Source organism: Ciconia boyciana, chromosome 14 (assembly GCF_034638445.1).
Source record: "Ciconia boyciana chromosome 14, ASM3463844v1, whole genome shotgun sequence".
Lineage (NCBI taxonomy): Eukaryota > Metazoa > Chordata > Aves > Ciconiiformes > Ciconiidae > Ciconia > Ciconia boyciana.
Window position 1 is genome coordinate 4,455,369 of NC_132947.1, and position 26,693 is coordinate 4,482,061.

Here is a 26,693-nt window from a genome sequence, read left to right on the forward strand (position 1 = left end):
AGGGGTCAGCACAATAATGCAAAATCAGTTTCTCGAATCTGCCAGTCAGCCTTTGAAGATGCTAATACTGCAGGCAATGGTCACTCTGAGTTACATTAATAGGCTCTTATTGCAAACAGTGGAATTAGCTTTCAGAAGAACATCCCTAAATATCCGTTTTGATATGGTAGGATGACAGTAGTGGCAGAGACCATATAGAGAGCTGAAGGGGCCTGAGGACGAAAACTGGTGGAGAATATTATGACAAAGTGGTTTTTCATCAGAAGATGCTAAGAGTGAAACTGCTCCCAAGGCAGGGCATTCAAAAGCTCTCCCTCAGTTGGAATTTATTTTTACGTTGTAAAATAGTCCCTTTTAAAATAGTTTTAATGGTTTGAGATAACTTTGAGAAAAATTGATCTTTTAAAATGTCAAACATCACTTTAGAAGACCAACATCAATGTGACATTTTTGCAGCTATTAAAATAAAAATGTTGATTCTCTCCAGATTTTTTTCTGATTGGTAATTACAAGTTTAAAAATTCATTATTTTGTCCTGATCTGGGGGTGGGAAACTCTTGTGGGGCACTTCCTGCCTAATCAGCATCATCTACATAAATGATTGCTGATGCTTCAATTTTTACTCATGGATATAAGCTGAGAGCTTCTCCAGCTCTCTAGTTTGTGGGTTCACAGAAATGTTGCCATGGCCAGAGGAGCTGCAGGTGGGCCACCTACCCAAAGATCCATCCAACGTCCCACAGATTTCCCTGGTCTTCAAGCTATTTTACTAGCACTAGTGAAGCTTGCTCGTGGGAAGTCAGTTGAGAGATGTCCCTAGGCACCACAGTCCGGGCAGGCATTGCTTTGTAATCAGTTGGTAGGCTGAAGTCATGCAGTGCCTCTCCAGCACACGCTAATGGAAGCTGCCTCCGCTTCTCATCCGTAGGGCAGATCTTCTGACAGTGAGGAGCGCTGGTAACCCTTTCAGATTTTCTCTTTATGCTCAAATATGCATTCATTCAAACCACATCTAGCTGCTGATTTACAAGCAAATACTGTTCATTACCTTTTCTGTCAAACACCATGTCTTCTGATATCAAACATCAAGGGGGGAAAAACGCACATAATTTACGAATCTAATAACGCATTTCCCATCACATTCCTCTGCATTGCCATGGCCGCAAAAAGATGGAATCAGCCAAGATGAAAGCATTCTCAGGGCTGAAGTTTAATGGCTAAAATAATTGCAGAAACATACACATCTCCAAAACAAACCGCTTCCAGAATGAATAATGCGTGGAGTATCCTCTCATCTACTACTTCACTTCATCTCAGTACAAGCTCCCCTGTGAGCAAAACACATACAATATATTGCAGGATATTTCAAACACTGCAGATCTCTATGGCTGGGCTAGCTCCACTCCGCTGCAAGCAAACTACAGGGTTCGCACAGAGTTAAAGAGAGAAGAATGCTGATCTTACCTCTCTGAAATTCACCTTCAGAAGGTGAAAACAACGCTTCCAAAGCAGGCATTTTATTTGGCATATGCTTGCTTGGGTGGTATCAAACCCTCCCTTCAGAAAAGCAGATATCTACCAGAAAAGCTTTACCAATTCTACAAGAGTCATTCGTTGTTGACTTACAAACCCTGCTTCCCATCCTCAGGCAACAGAAATCAGCTTGGACAGTTTACCCCTCTTTGAGCATCTACCCAAACCTTTAACCATTAAAACAAGATTCTTCCTTATAAACTGAGATGATTCCATGTTGGTACAAATGTGAAACTGCAATCTATTTATTTTTCAGAGAGCTGTATAAATTAAGACCGGAAAGGCCAACTTATTGAATGTCTGGATGGTATGAGTCACTGCATTTTTATCCAATTAGTTCCCCTTCTAAATTTTAGCCATCAGATTTGAGGTCACTCAGTATGTGACCTGTTTACTTTAACTGAAAGCTACATTTGCTTTTCTAGAAAGGCATTTGGAACAGAAAGCATTTTAAGTGCAAAAAATGAGTAGCTTGAATACAACATCATTGTACTGACACATACTCTACTTAATGAGGATTTCTTACACTAAATCCCCACAATTTTTGAAAATGGGAATAACGGAACAACAATGAAAGGAAAATTTTTAGCCTAAAAATCAGGAGAAAAAATGGTGAGGTTACCATGACAAAAGAACAAACCGCCTCACTGCTCTGCTACTACAAGCTCCTAGATGCTTTAATGTGCAATTCTGGGAAAAGTAACACGCAGCTCCTTCCCGCCTGCACAGGACACCTTGCTGGCCTTATCCAAGAGACCCTCTCTCAACCTGTAGTGAATGGAGAATAGCCCAAATCTTAGCACCTGATGTTGTGATTATTTATAGCCTGTCTAGTGATGCTTGGAAGAGTCTAACAAGAACAGTTCTCCTCTTCAAAGAGTCACCTTCTGCCATCTTTTGGGATACTGATTAGTGCAGAACTCAAGGAATTAGACAGTATTCGTGGTACAGAATAGCAAACTCCCCCACGTTTGTCCCTGTGCACACATTTCTGTCTTTTTGGAAGTATTACATCCCCAGCAACTCCATACTCCATGACGCTGACCCAGTTCCAAAGCTCTGATGAGATGCACTATAAGACACTAGATATATCACCATTTTAATTATATTTTACAAAGCACATAATAGTCTCTCTATTGTTTACACTGATGACTTTCGATTTTAAGAATACTTTCAGAATACAAGACTCTATATCTGGTCTTCTGACAGTCACATTCCTTTGCATTTAAGCTGCCTTTTTCTTATGCTCTGTTAAGAAAAGTAGTTGCTGCAGACTGAAACATCCTGTGAACTCATTCATGCTCTGGCAAACGTGTTGGTGATAATATTTTAGTACGAAATGTAGCCAAAGATGCTAATAGGAATGGGTTGTGTTATTAAAAAAACACTACTAGGTCTAGGAAGAAACAGCTAACAAAGTCTCTCTTTAAAATGCTAATAACAGACAATGGTCTGTGGATAAGTTAATTAGTGGAGCCAGCTTGTGTTTAATTATTTCACTTGACCTGGTGCAGATTTAGACAATAATCCCTTTAGAGAGGGGAAGGGGCTGTTGGAAAGTATGTGATGTACCAGAAGAAAAACTTTAAATCTGCCCGAGCTGAGCAGGTAGTCTTCTATCTAAAATTGGAATGATACACTATCCTCCACTGTAAGACAAGCTCAAATGGAAAAAGAAATGCAGGTCTGAACCAGAGAGATTATGCTAAGGACCTGGTGAGCTTTCCAGTCCAATACTTAACTCCCCCCCCCCCCGCCTCCCTATTCAGCTGGGATTTTACTATTGAATAATGTATAAGCCAACCCACTGTAGTCAGAGGTGGGATTTCATGAGCAACTTGAAACAAGTGCAACCAGACTGTACCAGAAGTCTCTGAACATACTAAAATGTGTGTGAAGAAAGAAAAGGGTCTACAGACTATTAGTATATGTGGAATTTTCTTATAGGAGAGGCTCTGAAGATTTCCACATTTAAAAAAAGAGAACTGATTAGGTTGGGTATCAGTCCTATTCTTGCTGAGAGTCTATAATCGGATCCAATTAAACTCAAAGGTTTGTTTTATCTGAGTAGGTCAACCCCAAATCATGTAGCTTTTCAATTTGGTAACATCTCTTCAATAGTTTGCCCAAATATGAATAAGAAGTCATTACAGTTTAACATGTGAATCAGTACCATCTCCTCCAGAGGCTATTGCATCTGAATGCTAGCAATACCTAAAGGAAGCTAGGTGTATAAAAGAGAGTCTAAGCCAAATGGAAAAAAAAGAATAAAAAAACAAACTGGGGAGCTACTCTGGCAGGCAGTAAATAGCTCCATATGCACTGTCTGAGTGGGAGGAAACTTCGTTTCAGCCAAAGGGTAGGACTCATTCTTGGTGGAATCAGCTCCATGGGAGATGTAAACTGGCTGTAGGTTGACTTTTATATACCGGTTCTCTCAGTTCTGTGGTTAGAGCATCCTTCTGTGCACATCTTCAGCAGGGACACACAATGCACAGGGACTGGAACTGAAAAACTTCACAGAGCAACTAGACCAATAAAAGCAGCACCATTGCTCTATTTGATCCCCTTTATTAAAAACATAATTTGATGGGGAATGAAATGCCCTCACACAGGAGCAGGGCCAAGACAAATGCAAGCCATGAGCCGCAGATCACCTTGTCAGATATTTATTGCAGAGAAGCACCGTGGTGCCGAGGTGGGCTCCCCATCAGCTCCTCTAACAGCTACGTTTCACTGGAGCACAGGGATTGTCAGCCTCATCAGGGAAGATGAAGCCTCCTCGGCAACTGCTCTGCAAATGTGAAGCCAACTTCTCAAGAGGATCAGCATGGCCACAAAATCATGGGTCCTTCCTCATCCCTCACAAACAGCTCTGGCGCTCTCCTCCTTCAAAGGAGGAGACACAGCATGTCCCAGTCGTGAATAAGGCATCTCGGCAATGCCAACAGCAAGGCAAAGAATTACTGAAGACAAGTTCAAAATTAGCATTAAAAAAATCGGTAGGACTGCTTACCCTGGTGACAGGTTGACCGTGATTTTCTGAATCCCAAAGAGTTTGTGTTGCATAGAGTGAAATAACGGGAAGAGCGTGATAAGGTTTCATGGAAACTATCAGACTGAGCAGCTTGCTTAACCAAACAGGCTCTGCTCTGCCATGTTTTTTCCAGAGTGTGCAAAGTGCTCCTTTCCCAAAAGCAGAGATGTCAAGGATTAAATGTCACACATCTATCGGTCAAGGATTAGCAATACAGGCAGCCATAAAGCATGCTCTGCCTGTCCAGGCAGTATGATTAAACACGTGTTTGTTGTGCTGCGTTACTTCCTCCATTAGTGTTTCTCATAGCTTGCCAATGTTATTAACTTCCTAAACCCCCCAGTGATGACAGGGCCATTAGTGTCTAAGCACAGGGAGGATAATGACTGAATATGTGTGGATGAAACCTCAGCTACGCTGAGCTTACACAAACTCACATTCAAACGGTGCCAACAGATCATCACAATCTGTATAACCGGTTGGTCTCCAGCCCATTACATTTGCGTCCTGATCATCTTGCTGGTGAATTTTTTTGGGAGGTAAATACCATGGCTGTTTGCCTATCTACTCACTGGACTCCCACAGGTTCCAAGCTATTTACCAGCCTCTTTTTTTGGAAAGCTCTTTTGTTCTTTAATAGTTTCTCCTATCATCTCCAAATGCTGTTTTTTTTTTAGTGAAACACATATTCATACCATTGTCTTCCAAGGACCATGGCTCAGAGCCCTTCCTCTATCAGTATAATATTCTACCTAGCTATCAGGTTTTCATCAAGGAAAAATAATTGAAAAAAACTTTCCATACACACAAGCTCTAAAAACTGACTGACCGCATCGTATTTAGTGAGTTGCAGCAATCATCCAGAAGACCGAAAGGTACAGATGATTCTGGAAACACCCACCAGAAAGACACACGGCCACTGCTATTCAAGAAATGCAAATGGGGAGACATATTCATTCCAGGTACTGTAACAAGGCTTCAGAACCACTGACATAATTCACTCCTTAATTAAAACAAATGGCATTATTTCTATGACGAGGCTTCGCTCACGTCTTTCCCATCCTGCAACAAGGACTACCAAGAAATCCATTAAGCAACGCTGGACCAACAGCGCTCAGAGCAGATTCAAGCCCTCCCCATTTACTAAGTTCTGGTATCTCAAATTACTACAAGTGGACCTCCATTGGGTGCACGACGCATTTCCAAAGGCACTAAACGGGGTTAATAAAATGAACCTTCTTCACTGATGAGTGGTAGTGCTCCTCACCATAATTTGCTGAAAAAGGTCATTCTTGTCTGTAATGAGAAAATGAAATGCATGCTGGAATGATGGAGCAAGCTCAAATCAGTCCTACGTACAATGTAAAAACATAAACCAGAATCAAGCATAAATCTACTGGCTAAATTCAGCTTATGGCTAATCAGCACTTCCTTTGACAGGATATGCTGCTGTGGAAATGGGATAATTTTATAACTGAATAATTTAAGCAGTTTTATCTTTAAGTAATGATTTCAGGCATATTAATATATAAAGCTTCAGTATTTACATTTTTGTTACATGGACCTGAAAAATTACAAGGTATCAGGAATAACACAGTATTCAGTGATAAATGACATTTATAGAGTGGCTTTCATCCCCCAGCATGACTTTGTGCTCCACAAATCCCTGGGATGGTGTGCGGCAGCCAGGCAGACAGCGAGCGCAGAGCCCACTGTGCGACAGGGCTGGGGAGTACTGCTTCTCAACAGCAAAGGGAAACTCTTTTGGAAACATTAAGGCCAAGGCTAGAAGGGACAAGTGAAACGCAGAGTCTCACCTGCTGTACAGAGGATGCTATAGTTTTTTACCTGCTTACCTCTGTTAAGGCTCCAGTAGTTTATGTCTGGCTTGAAGACGTGTTCCACAAAGACTTCCAATAATTATTTGAATGCTGTGAGAAGTGGAAAAGCCACTTACCCTTGGAAGTCTGTTAACAGTCCCTCATCATCTCAGTCACTGGAAAACACTTTGGGAGCCTGCAAGTCTGGAGGCTAAATAGAGGGGCTTGTGGTCCAAATTCATAGAAATGGGTGTGCCTCCCTGGCAAAATAATTGCTAATCTCTCACTCTCATTCTCCTCCTGTGAGGTCAGGAGGAGAATGCGGATGCATTTTTCTGCACGTTTTAATGCAGTGATACAGGAACTTCATCTTTGAAAGCAAGATACTTGTGGCTCAGCAGAATCAAACAACCTTGTTTTAGTTCTTTTCCGGAAAAAATAATAGAGAGAACATGAAAACCAGAATCCTTCTCACTTTGAAGAACTCCTGTAATAGGTACAAATAGCAAATACGGTGCATGCTAGATTGTGCCTGTCAGAAGGTGACATCCTCTTACCAATTTTGCATTAGTCCTCACTGCTCCTTGGAGATGGCTAATTTGAGTGAGGAAAATGGGAAACAGAAACTCTTAGATGCAGTCAAGCCATTTAGATGTCACTTTCCTTCATTCTTTGTATTTTGTCAGTACGCATACACGACTGATAATCTGCACAGATTCACTCATATATCACTCGTATTGTGCCGAGATCCTTCAGCCTCACGCTGCAGCAGATGTTCCTCCAACCCTGCTCAGAGGAGGAGGTGCAGCTTTGCAGAGCATCGCATTGATATGCAGTGAGGGGAAATAATTAACACAGGCGACTGTAATTTAGAACAGAATAAAATCCTTTTGTTATATTCCAGGGGTGGAAAAAGGATTGAAAGCTGCTGGACTCTCCTGTCAGATTAAAATTTCCTGGTACAGAAAGCAAGGCTCAGCCTGCGTTACCTGTTGGCTACACTTAGAGTATTGGCTGGCTGGAAGAGCCAAGCCCAGATTAAAACCACTGTATCTGGGTAATCTTGAAGTAGTATATTGCTCTCTATGGGACTATTTTACAAAGGATGAACTATAGCAGTCCCAGGGGATAAACTAATTCCTATCTCCAGTGCAATGCCTTGTTTACTTCCAGCTAACACTTGAAATGAAGTAACAAGGAGGTTTTGAAAGGCTACTGCAATGACCTGGAGATAAATGTACCCAAAATAGTTACTACAGATGGTAAAAACCAATCCCCGGTCAGTTTTTGGAGGAGCAGAGTACTGCTTTTTTTTTTAACATAACATTTCAAAATTCTGCTCTATCAGGAATGTCTAGTTGCACCAAAACCAGAGTGTTGGAAAGAAATCAACTGTCTCTGCCAGTAAGAAGAACTTTTCCTCTTCCCCACAAAAATCCTGCCATTTCATTCGTAAATAAAACAAGTCACTAACTCAGTTGTTGGCAGGCTCTCCCTTTTATCTTTCACTCACTTGAGAAAGACTAGCAACATCATGTTTTCGGAAAGCCAAGTGTAGTAATCATAGAATCGGATTTCATGTATTTTTAAAAGCATTTGCAGCAGCAGAGCTCCAATCACTTTTAAAAGAAATATAAACATACAGAAATTCGGAAGAAGCAACTCAGAGCTCCTGACTTTCTTCATTTCTTCAACATGAGAGGAATGTGCCGGGAAGGGACTCCTTTCTAAAGGAGATCTCAAAAAGTTAGCAACATTACACTACAAGCACCGCAGAGCCGAAATACTTATTATCTCAAATAAGCCTGGATGACATTTGAGATGTCTCGACATTTATTGGCCTGCCAGCAGAGTGTGGGATCAACCAGCTCCTTTTCTCTCACTTCTTTTTTTTCCCCTTTGCTTGCTCAAAGTTCCGTGTTCATAAAATATTTAGCAGAAGCTCTTCAGAGGATGATATTGCCTATACTATAGCCCCAGTGCAGGTTTACTGTGCTACTGAGACAGATATTCTGCCACCAGAGAAATCAAAAGAGCTGATGGAGTTGAATTACTGTACCAGGAGCTCACCATCAGACTGACAGTCTGGGCTCAATCCCCGCCCGGGACGCCAGCATGAATGGCAGCGGACGAAATGAGCAAACATGCAGAACAGATCTGGTCCCTTTTGCATGGTTATATGGAGAAACGTTACTTTTCAAAATGGAAAACAGAAATATGAATGTTCTGCCTATTTCCGAGCCCCAGCTGGGGACAGCTGACCCTTTTTTACCTCTTGTTATTTTCTTCCCAGTGGGGAAAAAAAAAAAAAAAGGCAATGAAATCTGGAATTCAGATGCACTGCTAAATTAAGCTATCAGTTGGGTAGCAACTCCTAGTAGTACCACCCATTTCTGCAGCAGCCTGCCATAAATGAAATAAGCTAGCATGGTCCCCTCCTACCCCCTGAACTTTGTTACAGCCTGTCCATCCCAGGTGTTCATAGCCTTCCCTATCAATCCACACATTTTGTGCTCCCACCACTATTTGATCTTTCCCTCCTAGTTTCATTAAATCAGCTACAGATTTCCTACGCTTCCCTGATGTTTTCCTGTATTAGAGCAAGTATCTGCTTTTAACCTTTTCATCTAAGCCTGGCTGTCTGAATGTACCTTTGAACCTCTGGCGCACTCTAAATCCCTATCATTTTCCCTGTTAATTCAAGGGATGGATGTTTCTTTGTTCCACCTTTGGCACTTCTCACCCTTAGGCATCCAGGAGCTTAAATCAGGCTGTTGCTAAACTGTCCTCCCTTAATAATTTTTATGAAGTGCAGTCCAATTATCTTTATCTTCCTTGGGGATCCATTCAATTAAGCGTAGTCGTAATGAGTGAATGGACACAGAGCATTGTAACCATATTTACATCCAGATTACTGGGAACCAGGTAAGATAACTTTAAAGCCATCAATATTTTAATACCTTGGCTTTTCATTTTGCTATCTTCAGTGTCAGACACATTTAGAGAGACCAGCACAATTTGAGAGGCTGAGTTTTTAATTTCCTCCTTGGTCTATGGAAATGAGGATTTAGAAACAGCAGCAAACTACATGAATTTGTCTTAAAATAGGTTTCTTGCAGGCTAACCAAAACACTTCTCATGACACAAAACAAGCCGGAACGCTTTGTCCAGTTTCTTGGACATTTCATGAATTGAAGGTAATGTAAGAAACCAGTAAAGAGCCAATATTTAAGTGGAGATGCTGAGAGCATCGGGAAGTCTCATTTAATGAGCATGCAACAGAAATGCTGAGCTAGAAGCACCAGTTCTGAAGTGACTTTTCTCCCCTCTGAAAGACAAATGCTGGGTCTGAACATGGACCCGTCTCTCAGATACGGAATAGCTTTGACAGGTATTTTCGTGCTGCTTTGAGGCGCCTTTTTTCTGCTTTGAGGCGCCTTTGCATGGCAGGAGCAAGGTAGAAGCATCCAACGGAGACTGAAACAGAGGTTGTGTTTCAACATAGCTTAACATAATAGTGTCATAGGCACTGATAAATGTGTCAATAAGCATTTGGAGAAATAACTGGTATCCAGGGAATTTATCTTGGTTGTAGTAGTTTCAGCTGAATAGGTCAGATTTGTTAACATTTTAATTTGCACAAATCTGCATTCCAAATACTGCTCTTCGGCTCCTTTTCCTAACAACAAGAAAATGTCAGCAGCAAAACCAAATTTACTCCTCTAATAGCTTTCTCAAGATTTCAGGAAAAACAAACAAAAACAAAAAAACAATCTGTGGTACAGTTATGGGAGTGCTTAAACACATTTTTCAATTTAGACCTAATACAATTTTATGTTAATAAAACAGAAACTTTTGCCAATTCCAGATGTAATCCTGAAACACAGCAGAGCACGCTGGGAATAAGCGTGTCCCGTACCTTCAGGGCAGCCCCAGGATTGTGCCCAGAGCTGGTTGTTCTGCCTCGATCCAAGTGTCCCTTGCCCAACCTGGTACTCAGCTTGGGACACTCAACACCGTATTTCCATATACAACGTGCCAGCCTGCCTTGATTTCCCAGACTCAGTGCAAGAGGGGAACTAACATGAAGCATATGGTTCCCCTGCAAGTTTTTAAAATACTTCAGACACAATGAGATAAACCTGAAAAAAGATGACTGTTCTGCCTTACCCTTTCCTCCTAATTATCACCTGCCTCTTTTTTCAGCTGATTTGCTGAGATTAAAACCTCTCTCCCACCAAGCTATCCCAATCTATGTCTCTGAAATTAATATAAACTGACGACCTTTCTCTACCCTTAAAGCCCTACATTAAAATGCTGGCCCCCACTGATGTCAAGGGGGCAATAATAGTTCTGTCATTTCCATAAAATCAGCATTTTCCTGCCAGAATTCAGATCCCTCCTTCGAGTACTCTGCCACTGTCCCCCTGAGGGCTGCCAGCAATCTCTACAGCACTTGTTTCTCCTCTTCAACTGCAAGCACGCTGCAGGCTTCAGCACTGCCTAGGATAATCTACCTGCTTAAGATTCAGCTAACTTTCCGGTTCTCTAAATAAAAAGACCAGGGAAAGGTCAAATCTGCCCTAGGTTGTGCTTGCAAAGTCTGCCACGTCAGGTGGGAAGGAGCAGGCTGTGGTGCTCCTTCTGCTCCCCCAGCTCTCCTTCTTGTCTTCCCATCTGGAAACCTCTCCACTCACCCGACCTTCTTGGAAAGCTGTTTCACACAGTGTCTACCCCCGGGTCGGCTTGCCCTGAAACTGTGCCTTAGGCAAGCCCCAAATCTGCGCCATTCCCAGCCAGCAGCCCGGGTCCCTGTGCTGGTTCCGCTGGCCGCTCTGGGGCACTCCGCTTGCTGCTGAGCTGCTGCCAGTGCTTTTATCTGCCCTCAGCAGCGGCTCCGCAGCCGCACTCAGGATTCCTCCCAAAGCCGCCATGCAGCTCTGAAGCAAAAAACCAGCCCAGGCATGTGAATTAAATGGGCACAAACCCTGGCAGAGCAATGCCTGTCCATCGGCGCTCGGCAGAGAGCTCTGCAGCGGGGCCAAAAAACTGCTGTGGGGGTTGATGTGGAAGGGAAAGAATTCTCTGAAGCGCTGGAGGTTTTCACCCCTCCGGAGTTTGGTGTCCCAGGCAGGAAACCCATGCACCAGCCGCCACGCGGGGCCTCCCACTTGGTCTGTCCCTGCCATTGGTCATGGGGGAGGAAAGGAGGGAAAGGAAGAACAAAACCAGTTTCTGGTGCCTTCTCTCAGAAACGCAGCACGTTGGGCTCTCTCAAAATGGATTTCACTGGACTTGTTATCTCTGGGGACTGCCTGAAGTTAAACATCTGAGCCTACGACTATCTGAGTCCTTACTTTCATATTTGCTGCATAGCCATACTATCTGTGGCTGGCTGTTCAATGAACAAATGATCCTTTTCATCACTTACAAGTTGATCAAGATCTAATTGCATTGGACACGTGACACTCCATGAACCGCACGGTCCAATGGGAAAAACCCCAGAACTTAAGTTCCCCCTCTCCCTTCACCCCCATCCCCTCCTTCCGTCACTCCAACCCACCCCTGATGCTACATTAATTTTTATTTAATGCGTGAGGTATAAGTGCTTTCTCCTTGAGCTATATTCACAACTAGAGAAGGCAGAGCTCTGAGAATCATACTATATAGCTTACACTAGTAGAGTATGCTTCTGCATTTGGAAAAGCTGTACATTGTAAAATACCAGAAAGAAGAGGTACTAAAGGAAGTGCCTCACACAAACCAAAAATCATTGGAAGTAATTTTCCTAGTTTAGAAACGACATAATGCCATCACGAAACATGCAAAGTGTGTTGAGCATAGGCTGTGTTACTGCTTCCAAAGATAACATGCAAAGAACTAAGCAAGACAGGTCTAGAAAGGGCTACAGATGCCTGGCACTTTATTTGTCCCCCGACAGAACAGGGACAAATGCCAATTTATTCATCCCCCTGCTCCTTCTGGAGTATTTTTTATATCTTTCAGTTGTACAAATGTACGCAAGGAAAATATCAGCTTCATGAGTTTGAAGATTCTCCTGGGGTTGCATTGACTGATATGGATTAAGACAAAAATATCACATCAAAGCCATGATGCCCCACAGTTGCTGCAGAAAGAAAGACCACGATCTCCACGCCACAACTCAAACTTCTAGAGGTTTTGTATTCAAGACAGGATTTGGACTTTACAAGTCAGCAACCATCAACAACGGGAAACCTGGTATGACAGCTTTTAAACTCACCTCTCTGTCAAGTCCAGCAGCCACAGTGACAATGTCTCCTGTCTCGCTGTTAATAGTAAACATATTTTGCGATGGGCTCTGTGGGGTCTGAGTCACGATTCGGTATCTCACCATCCCATTTGCTGTAGTACTATCATCTGCGTCATTCGCTGTCACTGTCATCACGTAGGTACCTTGGAACAAGAGAAGATGAAATATCAGGACTATCTCATTGCAGAGCAGATTGCAGTCCCATTGACTTGGGGTCATGCATTTTACTCAGAAATGCTACGGGCTAGACATCCCATTTCAATCCAGCCAGCTAGGCAAGGCGAGGATTATGAAAATAGCAACACTGCTGAGACGAGATGATCTGTAAGGATACTGATTACACATAACTGGTATATGGCGAGAAGTCATATGAGGATATCTATGATTAACTTCTAATTCTTTCAGTGATTGTAAGTTTTAGGGCAGCATTTTTTGTCCTGCAATTTCATACAGATTCTCAGAGGAGATTTTTTTTCCATCCAATCAATGCATTCACATGCATTCAGAAGTAGAGTTTAGTAGTGGAAAGTCCATCAGACTTCTTGGCAGCTTCAGAAGGACCCCATCAACATGTCCATGCCCAGTGCAGGAAGCAACTGCCTGCTGCCTCCAGTTTGTGGAGAAACGTCCACCTTTCTGGCCCCTTCTGGAGAAAAAAAAACATTTCTGCAGAGCAAATGGAACAGCTGCTGCCCAGCAGGACAGAAAATCAATGATTTGGTATGTGTGGCCAGCGATGTATTGAATCGTTGGTTTGTTTCTTGCTAATCATCAGTGTCTTCATTTGCCTTGCAAAAAACAATCCCTACTTTCTAGATACTGTTGGGAGTGCACTGATGCACTGACAGGCTCATTATCACTGGAGTTTGGCAGCAGGGTGTTTTGCTAAAGTGGGAAATTATCATTATGAGGGTAAAAGATGTTACTTGATTGGATGGACTCCTGCAGCTGCATGGTCCTGTGACCCCCCAGAGCTCATAGGGCCCAGCTTTACGCTTGTTATATTGGTAGGAGAGAATGTCTAAAAGGGCAGACACATACTGCTTACAAAAAGCAATCTGCAACAGTGGATGAATCTAATGATATGAGACCTCAAAGGAGGAGTGGGAGGCAAAGACAGACAGTGAAACCAGACATAACCTCGTTTAGTGACCATCAAAACCCAACAGCATCAATGGAAAGATGGAAGGTACCGCTTGAACACTGCTCATTCGGGAACTCTGAACAGGATGAACCAACTTATGAGCCTGCCATGCTGGAGGAGATGCAAAGTGGTCCCAACAAGAACCTAAGCTGATTCAAGATGGAGCCACGCATTGTTTTACAAAAAGAGCTGAGGTCGTTCTGCCCACGTGGTTATATGTGAGTCACTGGCAACCTCGAGGACATGTGGCTACATCAGCACTGAATCGTGTCTCATCTAATAAGCTCAGATCCCCATCTTGGTCACAAAGCTACCAAGCTTTCAGTTCAGAGAAAGCAGAGAGCTGGAGAGCTTCCATCTGTTTGCAAGAGAGTTTAAAAACATACTCCATGCTCTAAATGAGCAGATCTACCAATGGCTGCAGCATGCCCAAATTTTGTACCCTAGCCAAGTGTCTTTAAGCCACTCAGCACATAGGCAATCCCCCCAGTATCTTCCCCAACTTTGGGAAAACAACGTTTCCCAGTATTAGCAAGAAGTGGCACATAAGTTTGTATTTTGCCACTGTGGAAAGTGCTTTGCTGATCTCCTTCCATCTGACTCAATCAGGCTCTTTTTGTTCTCTGTGGTGATACATATCCCTGTGAGTTTTCTTAGTTCAATAAGAATTATAGATTAAAAAATAAATGAATGTGTAAAGCAAATTCTAATGATGAATACATTCCTATCTTTCTGCAATATCCTGATTCACATTTGTGAAATGAAAACAAACTATTCAACAACTTTAACATTTTTCCAATCAATAAACTTCAGGAGAGGGAGGGAACACTGAATTGAAACAAGGCTGTGCAAGCAATGAATTTTCTCCTTTCTCTTCAAGTTTTCTTTTTTTCGGTCTTTTGCAAAACCAGTTATCATGAGACAACTGATACAAATAAAGAAGCCAACCCTTAGATAAGTACATGGGAAATGTACAGGAGAAATTTAAATAGGAAATGTGCTGAATGAGATGTTTGATTTGGAATTTATGTTATCTTAATGCATTCTATACTGAAAATATCTCTGAACAGAATGTCAAAACCTGGGGCTAATGAAAACAGAAGTGGAAGAGGAAAATAGAATCTATTTTAGGACATGTGCAGTCTTAAGACATATTCCAAAAAAACAGGTGGTATTTCATGATTCACTTCTAGTGCAAGAAACAACTCAGAAAGGAAAGTTATTGGGGCTACTAAGTTCAGGCGAGAGCACCCTGTAGTTCTGGTCCCTCCTCTTCTGGGATCTCTCAGACTGCACTGTGGTTTCCCAAATAAACCAGGACGTGTGGGAGATGGTGGGTTCCAACTTGGCAGGGGAACCCAACAGGCTGCTGCTGTGGTGGACATGGGGTGAGCTGACAGCAGCTGTACTGTGGATGGAGTGCATAGTAGGTCTCCTTCACTCCTTCCCTGACTTTTTTGCTTATTTCCTGCAGTGTAGCACTGGACTGAGCACATGTGCTCTAGAAAAAAGGACTATTTCCACAGCGTTTGACCTATATCCCCATAAAGGCAGATGGGACTGGACAAATGTCTCTAAAGTCATGAACAGAGCACCAGGGAGCTGTATTTCAAGAGGCAATCTGCTCCCTACCTCATATCTTTAATTTTGATTATGAAACCCAACCACAGAGGAAGCAAAGAGAGGAACTTGGCATTAATTACTAACTTGTAACTTAATAAAGTGTCCTCTGCAAAGGGCCCTGTGTGGCTGCAGCACTCTGCAGCGCATGATGGAACTGCAGCAGCCGCTTCTTTCCCCAGCTCTCCGCTGCTCCCTGGGGCTGCTTGTCTGACCACAGTCTGCTGTAAAACGGCTGCACATTACTTCTTCCTCTCTGCAGTCTGGATGGTGGCTGATATGTCCATTCCCGTTCCTATGCACACACATTTCCCGCCTGGCAATGTTGATCCATGAATAAGAGCGTAACGGCATCTCCTGTTACCCGTGCTGAGGGTACCACTCCCGAGGACTGCTCCCAGGGGATCTGCTGGCGTAACCTACACTCACCATCTACGTTCCACGCAGTTTCCTGTACATTTTGTCTGTTTTTAAGCAAGACGTATCCTCTAGATACCTGTGTGCTGCAGCAAATGACATAAATATATATCTGTGCACAAGAATATTCAACAGAGCGATGTGGATATATACTGCTATATAGTGTCTAACATCTTCTGGGTGCTATATAAAATCTTCCAGTATACTAAGATGGCTGGTGATGATTTACCTGCTATAAAAGTAAGTAATGTCATGTTTCTATGTCCTATGCATGGAGATATATCTTCATATACTTTATATTAAAATAAAGGAAATATATCCCCATACCCAGCCCCTATTACTACACAAATTAGGCAAATATACAGTGGCAGACTGCACATTCTTAAACGCTTGAGGATTGAGGCTGGTATTGTTAGGGCTTAAGCGAAAAAGTACAGGCTGCCCAATCTGGCATGCAGGATGTGTGTATGCGTTTTGTGGAAACCAAAGTATTAGCCACACCATCTTTAAATCCCTGTACCCTGCCCAAGCAGAGACTGGCAGCAGCTACTACAGACCAGAAACACTTGGAAAACTCCTCCAAGTTACACTCAAGATGCCCACGCTGTACTCCCCCACCTCTGGGTCAGACCCTGCCAGTGGTGATGGAGCTACGAGAGTGGTGTACAAATGGGGCAAGAGGGACTTAATGCTTTCAGTGTGTGAGAGAAGCATTAGCTTTATTTTTCTGCTCTGAAGGGCTTGCTCTCAAACCCGCTGATGACATTAAATGAATGCATGAAGGGCCAAAACTCGGGAATTTGCCCCAGGCTGCGCAGTGTATCACATAATGAATACCCAGTCCAGACGGTGTTTGATATAACTGTATTAAACTACACACCTGGCCTACTAACTCAGGTAGATAACCTGTTGAAAGAAAAACATTTCTCATCAAATCAGGCACACGGTATGTTAAATAAAATACCTAACCTAGTACATCATGTCAATATTAAATCAAATTTGTTGCATGTTGAACAGCTCTTCCGAGAAGCAGATTGAATTATCATGCACAGCTAGTGATGACGAGATTACTGTGCATTAGCTTTCATTAACTAATGTGCCAAGTTCATATATCACCTGAGTTAAAATTAATGTGTGGCATGATGAAGGAGATCTATCAATAAAAGGCAAGACCCCAAGAATCTGCAACTTCACAATGCATTCTCTTTTATTTGCCAGAGACCGCAATCTCCTAGATGTTATTTTGTCAAATGAGATATTTTTGTTTCAATCTAACAATGGACAAGACACATGAGAGAGATGCTTGAAAGCACCCCTTATGGAAAATATTCCCATTAGATTAATTAAGCTTTCTACAGGATAGGCAAAATAAAACCTTACAGAATCTGGGGGGGATAGAAGCAAAGGGAGATAATTTTTACCTGTATATTCAGTTTTCTTTATCAATTTTAAAATTAATTGCGCCTGCTTGTAAAAGACTGCAGAAAGATTTTGTTAGGTTCACTATATCTCATTTGATCTGTACATGTTAAGTAAAAAAGAAGCAAAACAAGAAAGACAGCTGCCCTGTGTATGTACAAGCAGATAAGCACACAGTCGTAAACAAACGTCTCCCCCAAATCACTCTGGACTCTGAGAATCTGCTCAATTCTTTCTAGCTCAGAGGGTCCCAAAGCATGCCAAGGACTGCTAATTCACATCACGTTGTCTGCAATCTCTGCTCTCCCATCTATGCAACTTCATTTCCCCGTAAAGACTCAGCTTTCACGGTTTTAAGGCATACAAACAATATCTTAGCACAGTTGTGCTCCCAAAGCCTTTGTTACAATTACTTTATAATTACCATTTTTCTAAGCTGGTTTGATATCCATTAGTTAGATTTAATGCATGTTAAAAGAAAGAGCTAATGAGCACTTATCAGGAATCCAAATTAAAAAAAAAATAAAAAACCCTTTCACTTTGCCCTTTATACCACATATCACTATAAAAATACACAATCCTCTCTGTCTGCTCATGTGATATAAAGAGAAAAACCTAAAACTTCATCCAGTTTTCACTGATAATGCTGATTCTCTATTCAGCTTTATCTTACAGTTTATGTTTTTTAATGGCTGGTAAATGGTTGCAGAATCATTAAAGGTTGGTTAACCTTCTCAGTCTAATTTTGACCTACAAGATACTTAATTTAATCATTCTCCCATAGAAAAGGATTGAATCATTATGTGCAGACATGTGGTGATGGCCGTATTACATTAGATCTTCATTAACCCACGCTAATAATGGCTTTGTACTAATGGAAACCTCCCCTTCCTCCCAATTTTTTTTTTCCAAATTGGAAAGCTCACTTAGTGAATACTCTGCATCCGATGCTAGATAAAGAGAAGACAGTAATTGTTGATGGGAAGATTAAATACTGAAAAGCAGTGTAAAATTTACATTTCCTAAAAATAAAATTTTCAATTCAGAAGAGTTTCCTGATATTCGCTTTCTTCCCCACAGAGGGTGGGAATCTCATGCCCCTGCTCACAATAGGAACACTTCACCCTTTAAGTGATTTCATTCATTGCAACAAGGTCTCAGGAATGGAAAGCATGCTAGAAAAGCAAAGACGTCAAAACCAAGTTACAATTTAACTGCATCACACATGCTCTAGATAGAAAACTAAATAGAAACAGCACTTTCCTTCTGAATGATATTCCTTCTGTCATAACTTGATAGCTACTGTCATTCTCTTTCTTTCACCATTATTTTTGTAATCATTGGCAAATTTTGACCTTTCAAGCAGCTAACCTAATTCATAAAGGATGCCACTTCCTAATTAGCGGAGACATCAGATTCTCAGCCTCAAACAAGGCAAGAGTCAACCTAATGAGAACAGAGCAAGTGGGTCTGGAGAGATGACTGAGCAAGTCGAAGAGGCTGCCGTCACGCGGAACTGAAATAATACCTTCTTATCGTTAAAAATGAAATAAGTATCTCCAGAGAGAAAATGAACGGATGCACTGAATGCAGCATATGCGTGGGCGTGGCCAGATGTGAACAGAACTCCTGTACAGCAGCCCGCAGCATACTGAGACCCTGTGTACCGCAGAGAAATAACAGAAGTAAAACTTCAAGATGAGCAAAGGCACATTCAGCCTCTGAGCAAATAGTTTTGACTGCATAAATCGATGAGCCTTAGCTTGGCTGAGTTCCCACAGATGAATCCTCTCAATTCCCAGAGGCAAATTCAAAAAATGGAGAAAGCATGACTTAGGACAAGATATCCTGAACACTACCACCAAGCTGTGCTTAAAAGTACGGCTAGGTTTCATGCTTAACTGAAGGCATATGAAACTAATGAAATCATGCAGACCCGGCTGCACAAAACCTGAGATTTAACACACCTTCCACAAGGCTCGAATCCAATCCTTAAATTTTGACAATATAATATAAAGTAATATAATAAATATAATATACTTAATATAACATACATAATATATTATAATACAATGTAATATAATATAATATAATATCACATAAAATAAGTACTATAATAGATATAATACTATATTATTTGTAACTGCTGAAAGGAGGCAGAGAGTGGACTATTGCAGTGTTGCAACTCCCTTCTAGAGTGGTTTCAGAATATGATTTCCACATTTTTTTTCTTTATATCAACTTGGACCTTTTTTCTGGAGGGAAAAACCATCAGTCTGGGGATTTGCATTTTTTCTCACCTACAGTCCTATAATTCACTTCCTTGCTCTTGGGACTGGATGCTTCTGAAAAGGAAATTAAGAGCATAGATTTCATAACCACTCACCTCGAAACAAAATGGAAAGCACTACCACATGTGTCTCCAGAAAAACAATTTCTTATCTTAAAATTGTGCTCGACTGAGCAAAAGAACTTAAAAAAGAATATTGTGTATCCTAAGCCTATGTGTAATGTGTGAGAGAATAGAGTCAGGCTGGACAAAGCCGTTTTTAATAGCATATAAAGTGGAAGGATAAGAGTAGCACCTACCCAACCTGCAGAACATGGCACTGCATTGATGCACGTATTTAGGCTTGTGATGAACCCAGAAGTAATGCACCCAACCTGTGAAGAGCTCTGGGACGACTGGGAGAATCTGTTGAGACCTGTCCTGGCTCTTGAACATTTTACCTTTACATGATCTCCCTGAAACATATGGCATTTGCATTATTTCTAGCTTCTCGTGCTATCAGCAGGAACGGGCACCTGGCACACACCCTGGCCTCCCTGTGCCACGCCACCGCCAGCAGCCGAGTCAGCCCAGGTCCATGAACCTGCTCAGGTGCTCTGTTGAATTAGGACCTTCCTAAACAAAGAGTACTAAAATCAATCTGCCTCCGAGCTGGTAAAAGAATATTGAACATTTTAATTATAAGCAGCACTACGCTGTTTTTGGAATGGTTCGTAATGGAAAAAAGGGTTTTGACTCGGTGTCCCATTTGTTTTAAAAAATGAAGCATCTTCTCTTCAGATCTCAGGTGTTGCTACTTTCATTTCCTCCCCTGCCACCTGGCAACACCCGCCCTGTTCCTTCACTGAAAGAACAACCTGCAGGACACCAGGCATCTCTTTATGAATGGTACTGTCAGGTTGGGGAAGAGGAACAAGCCAGAAATGCAGAATCCAAATTCTCCACATTAATATATATATATAGACACAAATGCAACTATATGCCTTAAAAGATTAATTTCACAAGCCTTAAATTGCAGTTTAATTTGAAAACTAATTCAGCCTCATAATTGGCTTTCTGTTCAAATCACTGAGGCTAAAGATTTAAATTCTTAATATTCAGATGACACTCAAGTTTCTGGCCCCATCTGTGCATTAGTCCATGGTGGTAATCTCTGAGGGAATCTCTGCTGGCATAGAAATAAAATAAACAAACTGGAACACTAGTAGAATAATCGGCTTTTAAAATCCTTGGGTTTTTTATATACTGCTTATTTTTTATGAGATTTCTTTAACTCAATTTGCCACATATAGATTTGGCTCCTAGCTATTTCATTTTTCACATGGCACGCTATCAACAATTATTGTATCAGAGTTCCATGAAATCAGGAGGAGACAGGGAAATTTTAAATTACAACATTCCTCCTGCAAGAAATACTAATATTCCTTTATTTTGGAGGACTGTCCATAGTTAGCACTCTTTCACACCACTCCCAGGGAGGGTGGCAGGAGTAAACTATCCTGCACAACACCACGAGAACGAAGGAGCTGGATGAAACCATAGTTTAAAAGAAAGCACTTGGACTTTTGCTACTGACTTGAAAGGGACCAAGCTGTATCCAGAGTTGGTGAAGTGGAAAGGATGAATGGGAATGGAAAAGGCCAGTCTGACAGGAACAAATTGTTTTGGAGAGATGTGTTAATTTTTGACAATCTTTCTGTTAAAACAAAATAGATACAACCCAGAGCAAAGCACTCGAGTCACTGCAGAGCATTTCACGTTGACCTTTTCAGAACTGAACGCTTCAGTTAAGTAAGACATCCACATCCTACCGTAAGGTACATTTTGTGGTGGTTATATCAAAACTAAGCTTCTGCAGTGACCAAAATAATCTTTCTCCATCACATTTTTGTTTTGTGATTAAATTCCCTTTTTTCTTTTACATTTAACCATTTTCATTCTATCTTATTGAGCAATTTTTTATTGGAAACCGTAGAATTTCTCTGGGATGCTGCGAGCCTTGCGGTACAAGTGCAGGGGCTGGGCTCATGGCAGGCAGTAATTGGTGGTGTACAGAGGGGAATAACCCACCCCAAACCCCGGCTCCTTTCTGCCGTAAGGCGGTGGAGCTTGCGTGGCACGGCTCAGAGACGTGGGCTTTGAAAGGGCAGCAGAATCCTCGCAGGGCAGGCAGCGTTGGGCAGTGAAGCTGTGCAACCCGTCCCGCTTTATCAGCGCTTGAAAGGCAACTTCTGCAGCTCCGGGAGAACTTTGCTGATTAAGGCTGCCAGAGGGACCAGGGGAATTTCAGCTCGAGCTTGCAGCTGCATTTTTAAAACTTGGCTGTGTTCTTCATATAGAGGCAAAGTTCAAAGAGGCAGAACATTATTCAATATGAGTAAAACACAGTCTTTTAAGATACACTTTCAAACAGTGGTGCGGTAAATCAAAACAACTCATGGAGGGGTAGAGTAAGGAAGAAAGATGGTGGAAAAGAAAATCCTGCATCACTATTCCTGTTCTGCATTTTTGGAAGGGCCTGCATTTACACATTTAAATTGTCCAGCTGCATGAACTTAGGCTAGATAAACTAAAAATGCATTAAAATGTTTTCCAGACAGTATCAGAAAAAGAAACGCAATTCAGTTTAAGAGCCAGCACACACTGAGGATGTATAGGGGCCAGGCTGTGACATGCGTGTTCACACGACGGAGAACTTTACTCCACCAAGAACGAGCTCCTGATTTCAAGAACGCTATGCTACAGTGTAAGACACTATTTCAATTAAGTTATTATAATCTTAACCAGCAACAACAACCTATTATAATTAATAATACTTGATGATTTCTTTTCTATTCCTGTCAAGGGTTGCTTCAAGGTGACTTGCGCATCGCAGAAAGCATGCTCCTTGGAAACCCAAGCATTCTGAGTGCTTTGCAGTCTGGGAAGCCCCTTCACTTAAACCCCATCAGACTGCCTCTAATGAGTCTCTTCACATTGCTGCCAATTCTTTGAGGGAAGTGTATTTTAGGCTAAAGCAAACTTGCTTCTTCCGTGGGAGGCTAAGTGCCCAGCAGTATCACACCGTGCCGCAGGTTGGAGCACACATCTTTCCTGCATTCCCATTTTCTTGGTTCACTCTACCTCCTTTTGGCTTATTCACTGCAGAGTCAGGAGGTCACCTCTTGGCCACCCTCCATCCCCTGCCATGGTCAGGCACAATTTGCAGCTGTCCTACAGGGTCAGAGATGAGGCACAGCGTGCTCTTCCAGCTCACTACACCCCAGCTACTAGGAGGGGACCATGCTGCACTTCATGGTGCAGCATCCTCCGGAGGCACAGCCCTCTCTGCAGTGCCTGCACACCGGATGCCTTCGCTCTGCCCCGTACCCCGGGGTGTGCTGTGACAGCACCGCTGAGTCTTTTCCTGTTCACTTGGAATGGGATCTGCTCTGTCGATCCTGCTAAAGCCCTACAGGGGCTTTCCCTGCAGCTCAAGGTCACTACGCCCTGTTCAGTCTGTGCTCAACTGCCGTATTTTTGACGGTCTTGCTCTGCAAAATTTCCATGGGTAGAGCTTGAGCTCCATATGTCCCTTTTTTCTTTTTTTTTTTTAAATCTGGGCAAAATTCCTACTGACTTCAAACAGTCATTGGCTGCTCACACTAGCTGCCCTCAGAGTCAGCATTTATTTGGGATACTCTAATACTCTAGCTACTTTTCTCATAAGAGGTGTGCAGAATTATTAAGAACATTGCAGATACTGTGGTAATCGAGTAATACTGCATTTTTAATCACAGCCATTATAAATGGGCATATGGAATATGTGAGAAATAACAATCGTACAGGATATCCAGGGAAGCATTTTCAGTCCTCAGGCATAGTTCAACAGCAATGAACAGTGGAAAATGAATGCTAAACTCCTGTAACACATAATAAGATTTTTTAGTTTGCTTGAAGCAAATCTGTACTTTACACATGGATATACACACATATGCATCTATATATTTATAGATGCATATACATATATAACTTACTGAATCAATACTGAACACATTTTGCTGTTACCTCTAAGAATATGCAATGTCTTTCGTTTGTCGACCATTGCCACAAATGATCATGAATTCTGCCCACATATTTTTTCTCTTGCAAAGGCTGGTGTGGTACCTCCTTAGTTATTATAATAGTCTGAAGCATCTTGAACTATAAAAAAGTTTCCAAATCTCTGCAAGATCTACGCTTAGCTAAATGTAGCTAAGTGTAGCTAAATGCTACATAAAACAGGGATACATAACTTGAAGGCAAAGGAGGAGCACACAGACATCCACGGTAACTCTACGACCTCTCTATCCCTTTTCTCAAAGACACAACATCATGTTTATTGCCAAGTACATGGAATGAGGGCCTCGGATAGCCAAATTCCCAGGAGGTTCTACAAAAGCAAAGAACAGAAATTCAATGCTAATATAAACCTTTAAAAGAATACCGATTAAATAGGAAAGAAGGAAAAAAACCCTCCAAAACATCAAAGACAAATGTAATTGCTTTTGAATAAAAACAGATTGCTTTCTACCTACCTGCCTTAAAGGCAAGCACTCCAGCCTGGGATACAGAATACCAAAAATCACTGGTAGAAGCAGGGGCACAAGCATTTTGTAGGAAAAGTTATTCTCTTCTGATTTAATAGCTCAAAGGCTTATCCGGATTTCAGACAAGAAGAGGATGCAATTTACTGCTTCTTTCACACAAATGAGCAGAGCTAGTTAAAACATTTGGGAACACTTTGAATATTGATCTGTCCTACAATAAGGTGCAAGAAATTTGGTTTGCTATGGAAATGTTGTATTAAACTTCAAACCTTGATATGTCCCAAAGTGGCCTCCAAATGAAAGCCGGAAAATCCTCTGGGAAGATGTCATTAGAGTCTCAGGGACTTCTTGCATCCCCTCTGCCGAGCAGGACCGGTATCAGCACTTTGAAGCCGGTATGTCACCACCCAAAGCATATCAGGAAGGGAGCTGTACCTATTCTTTCCTCAGAAATAATGTCACGTTCTGTCCCCACTACCTGTCACCGCAGCAGCCCATTCCTCCCAATGCTGAAAGACAATCAATCACGACTGCGAATCACCTTGTTAAAAATAGTGGCCACCGGAGACTTTCCTATGACACCTCAGGCAGTGGAGAAGCCATGATAAATGTTTGCTGACACAAATCAAAGTCACGTGGTATTTAACCCCTCAGCTGGCAAACAACCGAGGATAAAATTTGTCTTGGAAAAATCTCCCTCTGATTTCAGGAGACTTACAAATGTACTGGTGACAGTTTTCACAGTGTAATTTCTGTTTAAAGAATGAATACACTCATATTAGTTTCAGCAATAAGCTAAAACAACCCTACCATATTGGAATCTGCAGGGTTATACCGCACTTAAATAACAAATCAACAATAAGTTGAAAAGAAAATATTAAAGACTCTTATAACTGTATTTTTCCAAGCATATAAACACATTCACGTAAAAATCATCACTTGTATTCTGTGTACAGCTTACACTCTCAGTAATTTTTCACCCATAAATGTTCTCAAATTCTACTTCAGGTTTTTCCCCATTTCACCCTCTGTAAGAAGAGCCCATGGGGATGGAGGATGAGCCAGCAATTTCAGTGGGAATAGTCCCACCTCAACGGGTTTGCATCAGGCCTCACATAAGAAACTATTTTCTTCACACCTTGGGACGCAGACCTATTTGGTGTCTGATTCCAAATCACTGAGTTTGCAAATGACTGGATTAAATATCAAGGAGGCCGATATTCAGCACTTCAGGCACAGGGTCAGTGAAAAGCCACTGCTGGGTTTGCTTTCAGGACTCTGTAGTTAGAATAACAGCTCTGTACACGTGTAATGAGCATATGAGAATGGCAATACAGAGAATTATTCTACAAACCTGCTGCTGTTGCAAATTCCACATCTAGGAAGGGACCACCAGGACCCAGGATCCCTCTAACCCAAGTCTCCGTTTTCTCTGCATCCAGAGAAAGAGATACCAGCTAGATTGCTCTCACCTCCATCAGTCTTCAGCAAAGAGCCAGCAACAGCAAACCTCTCCTACATTCCCTCTATTTCAAGAGGAGCCAAAGCCACCACGCCAGATTGTTTGAAAGCCTGTGATAACTTTAAGACTTGTTTTCAACTGTACCTGGTTTAGAGCCTTCATCAACAGATCCATTATAGACTTGGTTTATAAACTCCGGTCTGTTGTCATTCATATCAATCACATAGATGTAAAGGTCAATAGGATTCTCCACCTTGTTTCCATTCATATCCACTGCATGAGCCCGGAGCTGGGAATAAGCACAACGAAAGCATAATATCAGCATTGGGATTTGTTGCAGAATGAGAGACCATGTTTTGTAGGAATTGACTTCACCTCATAAATACTTTCTCAAAATTGAACTGAGCAGGTATCTAATTCCAGTAGAAAGCAGCAACGTGGTTTCCACCTAGACTCTACACACAGACAGTTTTTCAAGGCTTAACATAATATTGAAATAATATATTAAAAGAGCATTGTCAGTGGAAACATTTTAACTCTGGTGTAGTGATGCTATCTCCTTCACTGCAAATAGACCACTATATTTTAATTTTTAAGACGTGGTGAACCTTGTGTGACAATCTGAAAAGCAAATTTTGCTTAGTTCCAAACACAGCAAGGAAATGAGTTTGACTTGAGAGGTTTCTTATGGGAACCTTCAGCCTTTCATACCCACAATAACAGGGATTAATAAGTGAAGAGATTTCAGAATGGCATTAGTATTGTTTATTCTTTGTTTAATCACAGACTCTAGCACCAGCAACAGCTACCGACTCCATTGCTCGATGCACCAAAAGACATAAAAAAAGTCCCTTTCCTTCAAACAATGGGAGCCCCTGCGGCACTAAGAATGAAATATTTTTCTCAGGCTTAACTAAAATATCCAGTGATGAAGCATTACAACAACCAGAGCCACAGTGTTAAGTCCTCAGTTAAAGTGGAACTGCGGCTTTATCTTATTAGCAATAACCATCAGTAATAATGCTCAAAAACAAGAGCATCTGTTTTCTGAACAAAAAGGACAGATACGGCATGTCAAAATGAGTAATTAA

General features: G+C 41.8%; 1 protein-coding gene across 1 annotated transcript in view; it reads right to left on the reverse strand.

The window, feature by feature from the left end:
- The window catches only part of CDH4 (cadherin 4), a 468,294-nt gene that overhangs the window by 70,848 nt on the left and 370,753 nt on the right, over nucleotides 1-26,693 (reverse strand). The window contains exons 6-7 of the mRNA XM_072879088.1: nucleotides 25,747-25,891; nucleotides 12,653-12,825 (exon numbers count right to left, since the gene is read on the reverse strand). Of these exons, the coding sequence (XP_072735189.1) occupies nucleotides 12,653-12,825; nucleotides 25,747-25,891 (318 nt within the window). The remainder of the gene's footprint in view (nucleotides 1-12,652; nucleotides 12,826-25,746; nucleotides 25,892-26,693) is intronic.